At 37.9% G+C, this 16,480-nt stretch overlaps 1 protein-coding gene across 2 annotated transcripts in view; it reads left to right on the top strand.

The window, feature by feature from the left end:
* SLC25A12 (solute carrier family 25 member 12) overlaps positions 1-16,480 on the top strand; it is a 181,889-nt gene that overhangs the window by 100,120 nt on the left and 65,289 nt on the right. For both annotated transcript variants that reach the window (XM_059928093.1, XM_059928094.1), the window contains exon 3: positions 11,703-11,845. In XM_059928093.1, the coding sequence (XP_059784076.1) occupies positions 11,703-11,845 (143 nt within the window). The remainder of the gene's footprint in view (positions 1-11,702; positions 11,846-16,480) is intronic.

The following is a 16,480-nucleotide window of genomic DNA, read 5'->3' as shown; positions in this document are numbered from 1 at the left end:
GGAATGATTCAATTTATATTTTAAATACATTGTATTTAGATAGATCATATTGAAATGTAAGCTTTCTCATACATTTCTGTACTTTCTCGTGGATGACTGCCTTGAGTAGACTGTGATTCTTTCAGTTTCATTTCCTCCTCTCCACAGCATTCTTAGAATATCTTGAGCTGGGCCTTGGTTGACTCCTTTTCATTCAGGAGGCAACAGAGTGTAGCTGGAACCTACATGGGCTTTGTAATCTAACCAGAACTTGAATCCTTATTTGATCCCTTTTTGCAATATGACCTTAGGTGTTTACATTACTTTTGGAGTCTGTTTCCTCATCTGTCTAAGAAAGAGTAACCATATCTAGCATGTAGGGATGTTATAAAGATAAATAAGGTAATGTGTAAATAGTGCCTGACACATGGAGAATCTAGTAAAGCTTAGTTCTTTGTCCCCTTCCTTTTCTTCTGAGGTGAGGACTTTTCTTTCCTGAAAAGGATCTCAGTCCCTTGTGTTCCCCAGGTAACTGTGCTGGACCTATAAAGTGACTAAGATGCTAATAAGTGTTTATGATTATGTACATGTAATCAGTTAATTACTCACATTCTTTTTTTTTTTTTTTTTTTTTTGGGGGATGTGTTGGGTCTTCGTTGCTGTGCGCGGGCTTTTCTCTAGTTGCAGTGAGCGGGGACTACTCTTCGTTGTGGTGCGCAGGCTTCCCATTGCGGTGGCTTCTTTTTGTTGCGGAGCACGTGCTCTAGGTGCGCTGGCTTCAGTAGTTGTAGTGCACAGGCTTAGTTGCTCCGCGGCCTGTGGGATCTTCCCGGACCAGGGCTCAACCCATGTCCCCTGCATTGGCAGGCGGATTCTTAACCACTGCACCGCCAGGGCAGTCCTACTCACATTCTTGAGATATACATCTGAAGATCTTCACAAATCCCCACATTCAGAAATACCACCGTAAGAGGTAATTTCTCACCAGTCTGTAGGTTCTGAGAAGGGGTAGAGCCATGGTCTAAGACTGGGAGACTGTGGAAGATATATGCAGTTTTCTTTTGAACCTTCAGTTGCTCTTTCTGAATCAGAGAAGGAAAAATAGTCCAACCAAGAAATACCAAGACACAGATGTGAAAGAGAGACTTGTAATTCATTCTTTATGTGTGTAATTTAAAAAAAATCATCATCTCCCTGTTCTGTCCAGCTCTCTTTTACTTAGCGCTGCTGAAATTTCTGAAACATCGTTCACTGAAACCAGTGCCGTGGCCAGTATTGGGCTTCTAGAACTGTGCTATTGTTTGCTTACTATTATGTCTTAGGCACTGTTTTAAGTGTTTTATACAAATCATATGCAATCCTCAGAACAACTCTATAAGGTAGGTGCCATTAATATTCCCATTTTATAGATGAGAAAACTGAGCCCCAGAACAGTTAAGCAACCTCCTCAAGGTTGTATGGTAAATGGAAGAGACTTGCTTTATGTATGTTAATACAACATGCCTTTTTTACTTAATATTGTATGGCAATACAGGTATGGTAGTAAGTGTAGAATCATCTCATTGTTTTTTTGTAACCTTTTAAAAAGCCTTTTTTATTATGGAAAATTTCAAACATATATGAATTTAAAGAAGGTAGCATAATGAATTGCTATGTACCCATCACTGATCTTCACCAACTATCATAGCTAATTTTGCTTCATCTATATTGCAGCTGCACTGGATTATTCTGAAGCAATTCCCAGACATCCTATCACTGCATGCATAAATACTTTAGTGTCTGTCTCTAAAAGATGATGACTCTGAAAAACCAACCAAACCACAATACGTTGTCACACCTAAAATTTTTCCTTAACCACATGGATTTCCATTCACTGTTGAAATTTCCATGCTTGTTTCATTTTTTCTTTTTAAAGGTAACGTTTTTTTTTTTAATTTTTATTTTTGGCTGCATTGGGTCTTCACTGCTGACGCGCTGGCTTTCTCTAGTTGTGGCGAGCGGAGGCTGCTCTTTGTTGCAGTGTGCGGGCTTCTCATTGCAGTGGCTTCTCTTGTTGCAGAGCACGGGCTCTAGGTGAGCGGGCTTCAGTAGTTGTGGCACACAGGCTTCAGTAGTTGTGGCTCGTAGGCTCTAGAGCGCAAGCTCAGTAGTTGTGGCACACGGGCTTAGTTGCTCCACAGCATGTGGGATCTTCCCAGACCAGGGCTCGGATCCGTGTCCCTTGCATTGGCAGGCAGATTCTTAACCACTGCGCCACCAGGAAAGTCTCTTGTTTGATTTTTTTAAAGTTGCTTTTTTAAAATCAGGACCCAAGCCAGGTTCCTACATTGCATTTTGTTGATTTGTCTTTGCTCCCTACCAGGATAAAGGGCCTTCTTTCTCCATGGCAAAAATCTTGCTATTTAATCAAGGCTTACCAACAGTAAAGCATTCTGTACTCCTAGGAGCTGCACCTTGATTGTCAAACGTGATTTGCCCCGGCTTATAAGTATATACGCTCCTTGTATGTTCCCATGGTTACTTAGACCAAGAGATTGAAGTATTTATTTTAAAAACAATGCAAATTAATTATTCAACTTAATCTGCCCTGAGAAGCATTCTAGTTCCAGTTATTGACTTGTCTGGGGTCATTATTTTATTTCCAAGGTTTTCGGCCATTTTTAGGGGTTGTTTTGATAGACTTAGTTTATTATGGTAGCTTTAGTTGATTTCAGTGATTAAGGAGAGTCTTACACCTCCTCATTCTGTTAGAAATTGCATTGTTTAGTAGCTGACAGTAGGACTTGCTGTAATGGACAGTAAAAAATACATATATTAAAGCAAAAAGAGAATAGTATTTCATGAAGCAATCAGAGTGAGAAAGGCAGACTTCTGGAGAATTTTCTTTGCAAAATTAAATAGAAGGGCTTCCCTGGTGGCGCAGTGGTTGAGAGTCTGCCTGCCAATGCAGGGGACGCGGGTTCGAGCCCTGGTCTGGGAAGATCCCACATGCCGCGGAGCAACTGGGCCCGTGAGCCACAATTACTGAGCCTGCGCGTCTGGAGCCTGTGCTCCGCAACAAGAGAGGCCGCAATGGTGAGAGGCCTGCGCACAGCGATGAAGAGTGGTCCCCACTTGCCGCAACTGGAGAAAGCCCTCGCACAGAAACGAAGACTCAACACAGTCATAAATAAATAAATAAATAAATAAAAGAACGTGAATTTCTAAAAAAAAAAAAAAGTTGGAACTTTAAAAAAAAAAAAAATTAAATAGAAGGTTTTGTTTCTAGTATACGTGAAATATGCAACTGAAAGTGCTAATTAGATGTATAAAACTGCCTTTTCCTAATGCATTTGTAGATTTTAGTAAATATCAGAAAAATTTTGTCACTAATTAAAATCTCTGTTTAAAAAAAATTAATGCGGCTCAATAGAGTTGTTAAAATTTATGTGACCATATGTGTTAAAAATTATTTTTTCTCATTAAAATATTATTTATGATAGATGAATTCCACATTGTACTATTGTAACAGGGTTTGTGTTGTTGGATTTGTTGCGGTCTTTGCTTGTTGCATAGAGTGCTTGTGTAGTGAAAGGGCATGCATTCCTGACTAAATTTGGCTTCCATTAGGAGTAAGAGCAGTAATAATAGTGAAGGACAGCAAGAGGATTAGCTTCATATGCTCAGCTCTTGCCTTGGTACCTGTCTTTCTCCTCCACTGTTCATGTAATTCGTTTTTCTATATGGGAAATGCTCTACGTGATATTTGTAGTTACTGAACTTTGTGACGTTGTCGTTTGAGAATTACTGAAATCGCAAGGATGTTAAGATCTGAAAATGTCAGTGTATCTTAATTGGAGCAAAGTCATGGAGGAACAGTGTGTTTTGACTCATGTTACAGCCACATGTTGGCTGAGCAGAGATGAAGCTGCCTAGACCAGTCAGGACTGATTTTCTGGTAAACCCAAGAATAGTGGAAGTCAACCCCAAAGAAACCTTGGTTTGGATAAAGGTGAGGAGTTAGAAGAGTAACTCCTTCATGTTCGAGCAGAAGCAGAAAAATTCAATACACAAGGAGGGAAATTGGGATCCTCTGCTTTTCTGTGTTTTCTAAGCATTTTAGAATAACTATGTCAATATGCATTAGCTTTACAATTTCCAAGTACTTTGGTGTTCAAGATCTCATTTTCTTCCTTAAAAAAATATCTATCTTTCTGGAACTTCTTGTTAAAGAAACTCTGAGAAGCTATGTGTTTGCTCAAGAAATCTCTACTAGTTAACGACCCAGGCTTAGTTCCTGTTTTCTGACCTTAGTTTCAGTGTCCATCATGCCATCCTCTCTGAGCAACTTGAGGGCTGGAGCTAAGTGTTTTTGATCTCTACATCCCTAGTACCAGGCCTAATGCCCAGCACAAAGTTGGTGCTTGATAAATGTTTTACAAGTGAAAACAAAGTAACCTGAAAGATTTGATTTAAGCAGATTTTTGGCTTAATAAGTAGTGCTTCTAGATATATTACCTTGTTTTGGTATTACTGAAAAAAGAAAATCCTTTATCTTGACACACTGTATAATTTTTTAAAAAGTAACCAACTTTCTAGTCACAGCCTGTCAGAATTTTCCTTTATAATCTCTGGAAAATCTTTTAGAAATATCAAACATCAAATAAAATCTGTTTTTGAACTTAAACCATTTAAACAGGTAATTTAATATCATTTAGACTATTTGGGTTTACTCATTCATGTCATTGAATTTTAAGTTAACCTTTTTTTTTTCTTTACTCAATGGAAATTTAGGGTTGTGTATAGACTCTTTGTAAAGTCTACTTTATAGTTAACCTGTGATGTAGGTTGCATACATTCTAAAGGTTACTTAAGGTTAAATTTGGTAAATTGCAAAGGCGTTACTGTTATCCAATTTACTACAGTCAAGTGAGGTCTTGATGTGTTGATCTGTAGGCTTGATAGGCAAAACACTTCTAGATAACATGATCTTATCATTTGGTGCTAGAGGTAGTTCAGTGCAAGTACAACATAAATCTGTATGTGAAACCCTACTGTCTTTTATCAGCAATAATTTTGATTAAGTGTATAAAGATTCTAATTTTTCATTAAGATTCATTTTCTTTCTCAAGCTTCAGAATGTCAAGGCTTTTTCAAACACATGAACTATACTCAAAGTAAATTCAGATATTTCTGGAAATGTCAAAGCTATGTGCACTTTTACATTAAAATACTTGCGTTAGGTTAGGAAAAAGTTTAATCGAGAGAATAGACTATTTTTATTCAGATACTGTCAGCTACTTCTTGTCTATGTCTTTCGTGTGTCCTTGACTTCTTGCCCAAGAGGGATTTATGACTGCTTAAGAAACATATTTGAAATGGCAAACGATTAACTCTAAAGTTATTTGGAGTATGGATATAATATTTGGTTAATTTCATTTAAAGTCATTTTAGTTCAGTCTTTGAAATGATAGGAACAAAATAGGAATGATATTGTGGGACTTCCCTGGTGGCACAGTGGTTAAGAATCCGCCTGCCAATGCAGGGGGCATGGGTTCGATCCCTGGTCCGGGAGGATCCCACATGCCACGGAGCAACTAAGCCGGTGAGCCACAACTGCTGAGCCCATGCGCCACAACTACTGAAGCCCGTGCACCTAGAGCCCGTGCTCTGCAACAAGAGAAGCCACCTCAGTGAGAAGCCCGTGCACCGCAACTAGAGAAAGCCTGCCTGCAGCAATGAAGACCCAACACAGCCAAAAATAAATAAATAAATTAATTTTTAAAAAACTTTAAAAAAAATTAAAAAATGATATTGTGAAACTACTAAATTACTTTAATATATTAATATTTTAGCATAAGTGTTAGCCTAGGAGATCCAAAACTTTTTTTAAATTGCTTTTTATCATTTTTAGTGTAAACATGCAAGTCATTTTGGTTAGCAGAAAGAGAAGGTCTCAATAAGGCCACTTAACCTTTTCCTATTTCTAGCTGTTTGTGTTACTTTAGGCCTTGTTTCCTTTTTTTGGTCTGTTTAAACATTATTATCAAGTCAATTAAAATAAGTGTTGAAAGCAATGAAGTTACTTAAAATAAACAGGTCAGTCTTCTTTTAAAAAATACTTTTTGGTTTAAATGTATCACCTGTTTTTGAGGTACCTGCTTTTTTTTGTTAACATAATACCTAAAATGTTTTAGTCTCTTGACTGACTGTGAGTAGATTGTAGTTTCAGTTCTAAATTCCCTCTTCTGTTTTGTCTGTTCAGGCAGCAGGCTCACTGACATTGCCAAGTAATTGTCTCTAATTTAATGAGTTAATTAGTTAACTGTCTCCTGCAGAAGTCAAGTACTGACTCCTTGTAGATGAGAAGACTTGTGTTTTTTTCCTCTGAGCTATGCACTTTATCTTTCAGTTAAAATCAAGTTAAAATAGACTAGGAGAGTTGGGGAAAACACTAGCAAAATACCTCAGGGTAAGTGATTCTCTGGCATCATTTATAACCTAAGATACTGGCAAAGCCTGTTCCAAGTACATGTCAACAAAAGCATTTGTTTTCCTTGTTGGCCACTGTGTCCTTGGTGATTTGTGCTAAGGCTGCTCTATTTCCTGATAGTTTTAAAGTCAAGAATGTTGTGAAATCCTGGTGATTCAGTAAGTACAGTATACATTCTGTGTGTGTGTGTGTGTGTGTGTGTGTGTGTGTGTGTGTTCTGTGTATATAGTGGTGATAGTCCTGGCAATCAAATTCAGGTATTAGTATTAGATATTGGACACCTCCGTGACTAAAGAAATGAACAATTAGTTGCTGTATTTTGTTAATACTAACTCTGAAATGTTTTCATATTGTTTCTTTTGAAAATTGACATCTGCTAATTAAAGAAAGCAACACTCAAATTGTGAAGTGAGAGAACAAAGATCACCATAACCCATCTCTTGTATTTTCTTATTTTATATTTAGTTCTTAATTCTTTTAAATTTCTCGTAAAAGTTGGCCCAGGATTCTTTGTCAAAGAATATGAGCATTTCTATGGTTCTTTATATATGACATGTATGTATATTTGTGTGTATGTACATATATATTGCTAAATCACTTTTTAAAAATTTATTTATTTATTTATTTATTTATTTATTTATGGCTGTGTTGGGTCTTCACTGCTGCGCACAGGCTTTCTCTAGTTGCGGTGAGCAGGCTTCTCATTGTCGTGGCTTCTCTTGTTGCGGAGCACGGGCTCTAGGTGCACAGGCTTCAGTAGTTGTGGCACGTGGGCTCAGTAGTTGTGGCTCACAGGCTCTAGAGCGCAAGCTCAGTATTTGTGGCACAGGGGCTTAGTTGCTCCGCAGCATGTGGGATCTTCCCGGGCCAGGGCTCAAACCCATGTCCCCGGCATTGGCAGGCGGATTCTTAACCACTGCGCAACCAGGGAAGCCCTAAATCACTTTTTAAAAGGACTGAATTTGAAAAAGCAAGGTGTCTAGAACAATATAAACAGTATGTTATCATTTGTGTAAAAAAGAAATGGATAAGAATATTCATACATACATATTTGTATGTATATATATTGGCATATATATATATCTTATATATAAAATTTACTTGTTTATGCACAAAACCATCTCTGGAAGCATATGCAAGAAATTGATTGCCCCTGGAGTGAGGAATTGAGTGACTGGGGACAGAGGTGGGAGGAAGACTTTTCACTGTATATCCTTTTGAATTTTGAGTGGTATGAACTGACAGTATTAAAATCATAAATAAAACAAAAAGCTGCTAGCAGTGGGTGAAAGTCCCCATTGTTTTTCATTTTCATTCCCATTGCCTTGGTTCAGGCCTCAATCTCTTTTACCTGGATCGTTGCAGTAGCCACTGCTTGGTCTCCCTGCCCCCAGTCAGTTTCTCTCTTCTCCAGTCCATCTTTTACATTGCCTCCAGAGAGAGCACAGGTCAGATCATGTCTCTCTCCTGTCGTAAAATTTTCAGTGGCTTCCCATGGCCAGGATAAAGTACAGACTATTCAGTTTAGCATTCCACGTCTTCCACTATCTGGTCTCAAACTGCCTTTCAGCTTCACTTTCTTCTACATATCTTTGTATACCCTCTCTTTGTTACCATTTCTTTCTCCAACTAACTCCTCCTCCCCCAAAAAAGAAATAAATATATTTTTAGAATTTCTGTGTTTGCTTTTTTTTTTTTTTTTTTTTTTAAAGCCTGAAATACCCTTTCTCTCCATTTGCAGTTGAAATTAAATTTTACTTTCAAGGCCTATTCTAAACATTATTTTCTTTTCCCTCCTACCAATCCCTTCCCACCTATCCGCAAAATGAATCATTCTTTTTGGTTCCCAGTGTATGTTTCTCATACCTTTGGCCCTCATACTAGTTAGTTGTTGACTTGTCAGTCTCTTAAAGTTCTATTTTTATACTTCCTTGTATTGATCCCTCTTTCCAGTTGCAGTAGTCTCCCTGACATTGTGCCTTTCCCCACTCCTGCCTGTCCTTAACTCTGGTGGTTTTTGTATCTTGGTAAACATGCCAGGGTATACATGTCAATGTATAGCATAACGATGTTATGTTATACATTGAAGAACTTCAAAGAGGAGAAGAAGCAGTTGATTAGAATTAGTAGAATCCACTCACTATCACTATCAATGCCATTCAGTTTATTTTTTCTTTATCCTATGTTTGCATGTGTATTGTTTTAAAATTCAAAGATTATTTAGTTTTCATTTTATAGATGTGTGTTATATCTAGAGGCCTGGGAGGAGAATGGCATTGTTGAAGGACTCACAGCGAGTTAGTGGTAGAGCCAGGATATAAACCCAGGACCCTTTCAGGAATGACTTTTATAGCATGTAGAGAGAACATGACTTTATTTTGGGGTGATATTAGTTAGGTGCTTTTGGTAGTACCAGCTAGCAAAAATGTGTCCACCTTTGGGCTGCTTCTTGTGCAGGCTGATAGAGCATTTGTTGCGATAGCCTCTATGGTATTTTTCAGAGTACAACAAAGGAAACATTTAAAAATTTAATTCTCTCCTTATTGAAAGAGCTAGTGGCTTGGTTTAGACAGATTCACAAATGAGGACATTTGAAATGCTTAACCAAAAAGCAGACCAACAGTCCTTTGCTCTTATCCTTCTCATCCTCGTCTTGTTTCCTAGAAGCAACCTCTTGTAACTTTTCTAGCTATTCATTTTGATATTTCCCTTCATACTTCTATACTCCTATATCTAGACACTATTGACTTTCTTTTATAGCAGTTGAGGACTTAGCTTCTTTATACTACTTCCTCCCCCATTCTTCTCCCTCCATTCTTATGAGCATATTTGTAATTGTTATTAAATTAATATTTGGTATCTACATTATTATGACTAAGTTCTGTTTATTTTCAGCCAAGTCATGTATTATAATATTTTCTATTTTTACACAAAAGAAGTACTTATTCATAATTTAATTTTTTTATAGAGTTAAAAATTACTTAACTTTTCATTTACTTAGTGATTTGTGTACCTAGTACTAATTCATTAACAAATGTTTACTGAGTGCCCTCCATGTGCCAGGTATTATTCTTGGTGCTTGGGGATACATCAGTGAACAAACTAGACAAAAATTCCTTCTTTTGTGTTATTTACATTCTAGTTGGGAGATATAGTAAACATAATAAAGAAGTAAAATATATAGTATGTTAGAAGGTGATAGGTGCCAGGGGGAAAAAAAGCAGAGCACCCTGGGGGAATTGGGAATATGATATAGGCGTGGGTGGTGATGCGAAATAGGCTGATGAAGAGTAGGTCTCGTTGAGAGGAGGGCATTTGCATGAAGATTTAAGCTCCTCCCTATGTTATTTTCCACGTGCCAAATGCCTTGGATACCCTGACATTCCAGTTTCCCTAGTGGCTTGCCCTCTTGGAGCCCTCTGTCTGCCCCAGCCAGGAATGGCACTCCAGAGACCGGCAGCACAAATGTTGTACTGGGATTTCCCTTGGCCACTTTACTGGGTTTGATTATCTGTTTCCTGGATCCCCTGTCTTTCTCTTACTTGGTCCATGCTCTCTTTTTGATGGAGCGAATTATCTTATAGCTTCCTGAGAAAGGGTACATAAAGGGAGAAAAAAAATCTTGAGAACCTGGATATCTCAAAGTCTTTTTTTTTTTTTTTTTTTTAATAAATTTATTTATTTATTTATATTTATTTTTGGCTGTGTTGGGTCTTCGTTTCTGTGCGAGGGCTTTCTCCAGTTGCGGCAGGCGGGGGCCACTCTTCATCACGGTGCGCGGGCCTCTCACTATCGTGGCCTCTCTTGTTGCGGAGCACGGGCTCCAGACGCGCAGGCTCAGCGGTTGTGGCTCACGGGCCCAGTTGCTCCGCGGCATGTGGGATCTTCCCGGACCAGGGCTCGAACCCGTGTCCCCTGCATTGGCAGGCGGATTCTCAACCACTGCGCCACCAGGGAAGCCCCTCAAAGTACTTTTAACCTACTCTTACAATTGGTTGAAAGTTTGACTCAGTTTAAAATTCTATGTTAGAAATCATTTCTCTTAGAATTTTCAGTGCCTTACTGCAATGTCTTCAAGCTTCTATTGTTTCTGTTGGGAAACACTGAGGCCCATGATTCATAATTCTTTATATATGACCTATTTTTTCTCTCTGAAAACTTTTAAGATTTTCTCTTTATCCTGATGTTCTGCAATTTTATGATGATGGACCAGGCTCTGGTGTGGGTTTTTGTTTTGTTTGTTTGAATTTATTGTGCTTGGCACTAGTGGGCCCTTGTATTCCTCAATTCTGGCAAATTTTCTGATGTTACTACTTTGATAGTTGACTGAAGTAGCTAAATTGATCAACTACAACCCAAAGATGAAGGCTTTGGTTGTTCATGTTTGGTCACACCATAGTACATAAAACCCTGAATGTATAAAGAGGCATTTATATGATAGGCCGGTATTATTATTATTTTATTCTCTAAAATTATTGACGTAAAAGGCAGAATGTTTTTGTTTTTTCTCGCTCCTGGAACTTAGAATGAGTACCTATGATGGCAGGTCTTGTTTGCTATGCTGTTGTCATTCAAGGTTTGGCAGGTTGTGTCCCCATCCCCACCCCCCCGACTCTTGCAGGCAGGAAGTCTCCAGATGTTATCTTCTCGCTTTCCATCTTGCTCACTTGGCTGCCCTTTCACCTTTCTTCGTCTTTCTCATATTTTTTCATATATATCTACACATACATTTGATTGACATAGAAGTCATTACATAAAATTTACCATTTTAAAGTATGCAAGTCAGTGTTTTTTAGTTTATTTACAATGTTGTATGACTATCACCACTATCTAATTCCAGAACATTTTTATCACCCCCAAAGAAAAACCCCCTACGTAAAGTGGTTACTCTCCATTCACCCCTCCTCCTAGTTCCTGGCAACTACTCTTTTCTCTGAAGCTCTGAATTTGCCTGTTGTGGACATTTCATATAAATGGGATCATGTGGTATGTGGCCTTTTGTGTGGTTTCTTTACCTTATAATGTTTTCAAGGTTCATCCATATTGTAGCATGTATCAGTACCTTACTGATGTTCTTAACTCAGGCTCTGGGTGTTTGTTTTTTGACTATCCAGAGAAAAATCTGCATTTATTATTCTTATTTTGATTATGATACTGGCCTTTAATTTACCTTTTCAGAAAACATTTGTTGGCTACAAAATGATATTGAATACTTTTAATTTTAAGTATACATTATTTATTTATTTTTTAGTATGCCAGTACTGAGGTCAATGGAGAACATTACATGACCCCGGAAGACTTTGTCCAGCGCTATCTTGGACTGTATAATGATCCAAATAGCAATCCGAAGATTGTGCAGCTCTTGGCAGGAGTAGCTGATCAAACCAAGGATGGGTAAGAACCTTTATGCACTTTTTAAAAACTAATGTTCTTCCATATTATATTAAAAAATAGGAAAACCATGAATTTACCCATGACCATCTGGAATTTTAATATTAATAAACCATATCTTTTCTTAGAAGTTATAAAAACTTATTTAGGGCCATTATCAAATATACTAGCATTTCTTTCTTTTTTTTCTTTTTTTGAAAAAAAAATTACGTGCAAAAGCCGTATTTTATATTGAATAATCTGAGCAGAATGGTTTTCAGGTAACTAAGTGTCTTTCATTCATTCAGTAAATATTGAGTACCTACTATATTTTAGGCAGTGTACTAAGTACTAGAATTCCATCAGTGAATAAATCACAGAAAACCAATAAACAAAATTTAAAAGTAAATTATAATGTTAGGTGGTTATAACTGCTATGAAGAAAAATAAATCAGGGAAGAATTTAGAGAGTGGTATTTATTCATTTATCTGTGTACTCATTTATCTGACAAATATTTATTGAACAACCACCATTTGCCAGGCACTGTTGGACGTTAGAAATACAAACAAATTAAATGAGGTTCCTGACCGTAAGAAGAAGCTCATGGCTTAGTGAGAAAGAGGATGAGTAAACACAGAAAAAAAAGTAATACTTTGGGAATAAGGTGTTATAGTAGAACCATATGAAACATACAAAGGACACCCAAGAAAGCATGGTTAACTCTGTTTTGGGTGGTCAGGAGAGCATCTTAGAAGAAGTGATGCTTGAGTGAAATCTGACAAGACAAAAAGGAGCTTGCTGGTGGTTGGACAAATAGGGAGGAGAATTCCAGGAAAGGGAACAACAGTGGCATGAAACATCAAAGGCCACTTGCATGTCTCTGCTGCATACACATTGAGGAGGTTGTGTTATAAGTACTTTGGTGGGGCTGTGGCATTACTTTGTTGTTGTCAGAGTAGCGGTTGGAGTGCAGCTGGGGACCTCATGTGCTTAGCTTTGACTGTATCCTGTAGGCTTGTGACTCTCAGACTTGGAGGTATTTTTAGCCTGGCAGTGTATACACGTGTGCAGTCACAGAAGTTACAAGGTGCATCTTACTAGCGTGTCAGTTTACTCAAATCAAGGGGAAACAGCATTTTTATATTAAAATCAAGTATGACTGTTTTATGGAGGGAATGGAATATTTATATGCCTTGCTTTGTGAATTCCAAGCTACAGCCCCAGGCCTCCAAGGGCCCAGTTTCTTTATCCTACCTGTAGAGGTGCTTGTGTGAAAAACTTTGAAAAACTAGGCAAAACTAGTTTTAAGTCTTTAAACCTTATTTCTGTTATTACAAATACGATCAGATTTTAGAAAAATGGAAGGTTAGAGTAGGACAAGACTTGCGTGCAGTGAAATTCGTTTAGAAGGCTGTTGTAATAGTTAAAGTAGAAGTGTTGGTTTCTAAGTTCTTTGAATCCTGGGTTATTGTATTCATTTGTATTTTCTCACAGAATCTAGCACAGTGCATGAAATTTACTATGAGTACTTTATATCTTGGAAAGATTTTATATAATTTATCAATGGCAGATATCAGGGAACTTGTATACATTTTGTGCCCGGTCTCTTAAAAAAAAGTCAAATGAACTGCTGAGTTACTGTGGACCATTCAGTCATTGGGTCTCTCAATAGTGATTAGACAGTAAGGCATATAAAAATTAATCATATTTAATCAGAATTCCTTCTTCAAATTTATTAAAGCTCTTTTAGAAACCTTTAGAGTATTTATTGTCATTAATTTGGCCTGAGACTTGCTTTCAGATATCCATATCTTTTCAGATGCTTCCTTTTGTGACCGTCTGCTCTGATCCATCCTACTTGTCTATCTTATTTGAAGCTTCATGTGGTTCTGCCAGAATCAGTTGTGTTGTTAAAGTGTGGTCAAGTGGAATCAAGTGTTTAAGTTGCCAGAGTGGGATAGATCAAAAATGGGTTTGGCTAGTGAAGAATCTGATACTGTTGAATAGTGTTTACTTAAAAAACAAAAACAAAAACTGTTTCTCTTTTGAAAAGGTAAATCTATTCTATTTCAAATTTTAAAAACATCTTAAACTTCCTTTTTCCCCCTCTCTCCTTGGAATAAATCAGATTGAGATTGGGTAGGAAATCTGATTTGTAGAGTTAGGTCATAAAAATTATAAATATATGATAAATATGTTTATGAAACATAGATTATTTCCAAAAGCAGAGAAAGGTGGAATTTTCTAGAAACACAGTGATTCTTTTTTCTTTTTTTAATTAATTAATTAATTAATTTTTTGGCTGCGTTGGGTCTTCGTTGCTGCACATGGGCTTTTTCTAGTTGCGGTGAGCAGGGGCTACTCTTCGTTGTGGTGCGCGGGCTTCTCATTGTGGTGGCTTCTTTTGTTGCGGAGCACGGGGTCTAGGTGCTTGGGCTTCAGTTGTTGCAGCACGCGGGCTTAGTAGTTGTGGCTCGCGGGCTCTAGAGCGCAGGCTCAGTAGTTGTGGCGCACGGGCTTAGTTGCTCTGCAGCATGTGGGATCTTACCGGGCCAGGGCTCGAACCCGTGTCCCCTGCATTGGCAGGCGGATTCTTATCCACTGCGCCACCAGGGAAGCCCTAGAAACACAGTGATTCTTAACCTCCCGTTCTTGGATAGTCTTCAGAGTTTCCTGAACTTGCTGAAATATAATGCGAAATGAGCGAATTTGTATCTGCATTTTTCTGGGGAGAAATCACAGGTTTTTCAAAAGGGTCTATGACTTCAAAAAGGTTATGAAGAACCTAGGGGCAAGACGGGAATAAAGACACAGACCTACTAGAGAATGGACTTGAGGATACGGGGAGGGGGAAGGGTAAGCTGGGACAAAGTGAGAGAGTGGCATGGACATATATACACTACCAAACGTAAAATAGATAGCTAGTGGGAAGCAGCCGCATAGCACAGGGAGATCAGCTCGGTGCTTTGTGACCACCTAGAGGGGTGGGATAGGGAGGGTGGAAGGGAGGGAGACACAAGAGGGAAGAGATATGGGGACATATGTATATGTATAACTGATTCACTTTGTTATAAAGCAGAAACTCACACACCATTGTAAAGCAATTATACTCCAATAAAGATGTTTAAAAAAAAGTTAAATATCATTGTTAAAGTTTCTTTAATACTTTTAAGAAAATCAGAGGCTTTGATAATGTTTAACTTATTCCAAGTAGCCAACCCTTCCTCATTTAACGTTTAAGGAAAATGAGCTCCGGAGAGGTTGATTGACTTCCCCAATAACACAAGATTAGTTCTCTTAATTTAAAAAAAATATCTTTTCTCCATTGTTCTGTTTCCCACCCCTTTACCCAGGGCAATGATGAAAAGTTAGAATAGTTCAGTTGGTCCATCTTTTTTCCAGCTCCAAGAGGTATTCCTTGATTCTATTATACTTTTTTGATGATGAGTCCTATAGATATATAACTTGAAATAGAATCACATGATATTGTTTATAATTACCCCAGACCAAATCTCAGTTAATAGAACTAGCATAAACAAGTTTGAGTGATTTAGTTAAGTGTATCGGAAAAGGAGGTTTGGGAGTGGTCAAATGTGGTCCCATGCTCTGCCCTTATCCCCCATGTTTTCTTAGCATGTAAACTGCCCCCTTTCTCTTCTTCCCCGCTCCCTTTCCTCCAACAGATAGTAAAATAAGCAGGAGTGTTTTGGTACAGGTGCTTGCTATGGAGAGCCATGTAGAACAGCATTGTATAGTATAAATAGCATGATGGGTTGTCTAAAAGTAAAAGCCATTAGCCAAACATTATTTGTGAGATTGTGGCTTAGACTTTGAAGTTCTGGCTGTATAATGAAAAGCAAAATGATTTTGTGCATTAATTGCAGATCTCAGGGACCATTATTCTGTGATTTAATCTAAAATATTTAGACAGTTTCTTGTTTGAAACTGTAACTTCTAGAACCATAGTTTCTATATTTAGCTCTAGTCAGAATTTCATCAGGAGACCCTATTCTCCTATAATGTGGAAAACTCTAGTTTTCCTTCCTTCCTTTTTCACAAGTGTTTTCCTTTAATATTCTACATGCATATAGAAAAACCTTTAATGAAGAAATCTTGGTTGTTTTAAAAATTACAAAATTATCATATTAATGTTTTGAAATTTTGTTAGTTTCCATTCAGTAAATTAAAAAGGAACTCTTTAGGAAAATTTTAAAACACATCAAATTCATAAAATATATTATTTCAAAGTTATAAAATGAATACATGTTCTTTGAAAAAAGTCGAACAGCAGGTAGGGTAAAAAGTGAAGGTGCCCCCTCATCCTTGTTAAAAGAAAGCAAACTATGGGCTTCCCTGGTGGCGCAGTGGTTAAGAATCTGCCTGCCAATGCAGGGGACATGGGTTCGAGCCCTGGTCCGGGAAGATCCCACATGCTGTGGAGCAACTAAGCCTGTGCACCACAACTACTGAGCCTGCACTCTAGAGCCCGCGAGACACAACTACTGAAGCCCACGTGCCTAGAGCCCATGCTCCACTACAAGAGAAGCCTCTGCAATGAGAAGCCCGTGCACCACAACGAAGACAACAGCAACTAGAGAAAAGTCCACGCGCAGCAAAGAAGACCCAACACAGCCAAAAATAAATTAAAAAAAAAAAAA

The sequence above is a fragment of the Balaenoptera ricei genome, chromosome 7 (assembly GCF_028023285.1).
Source record: "Balaenoptera ricei isolate mBalRic1 chromosome 7, mBalRic1.hap2, whole genome shotgun sequence".
Taxonomy (NCBI): domain Eukaryota; kingdom Metazoa; phylum Chordata; class Mammalia; order Artiodactyla; family Balaenopteridae; genus Balaenoptera; species Balaenoptera ricei.
This window is presented reverse-complemented; position numbering and strand designations above follow the sequence as displayed.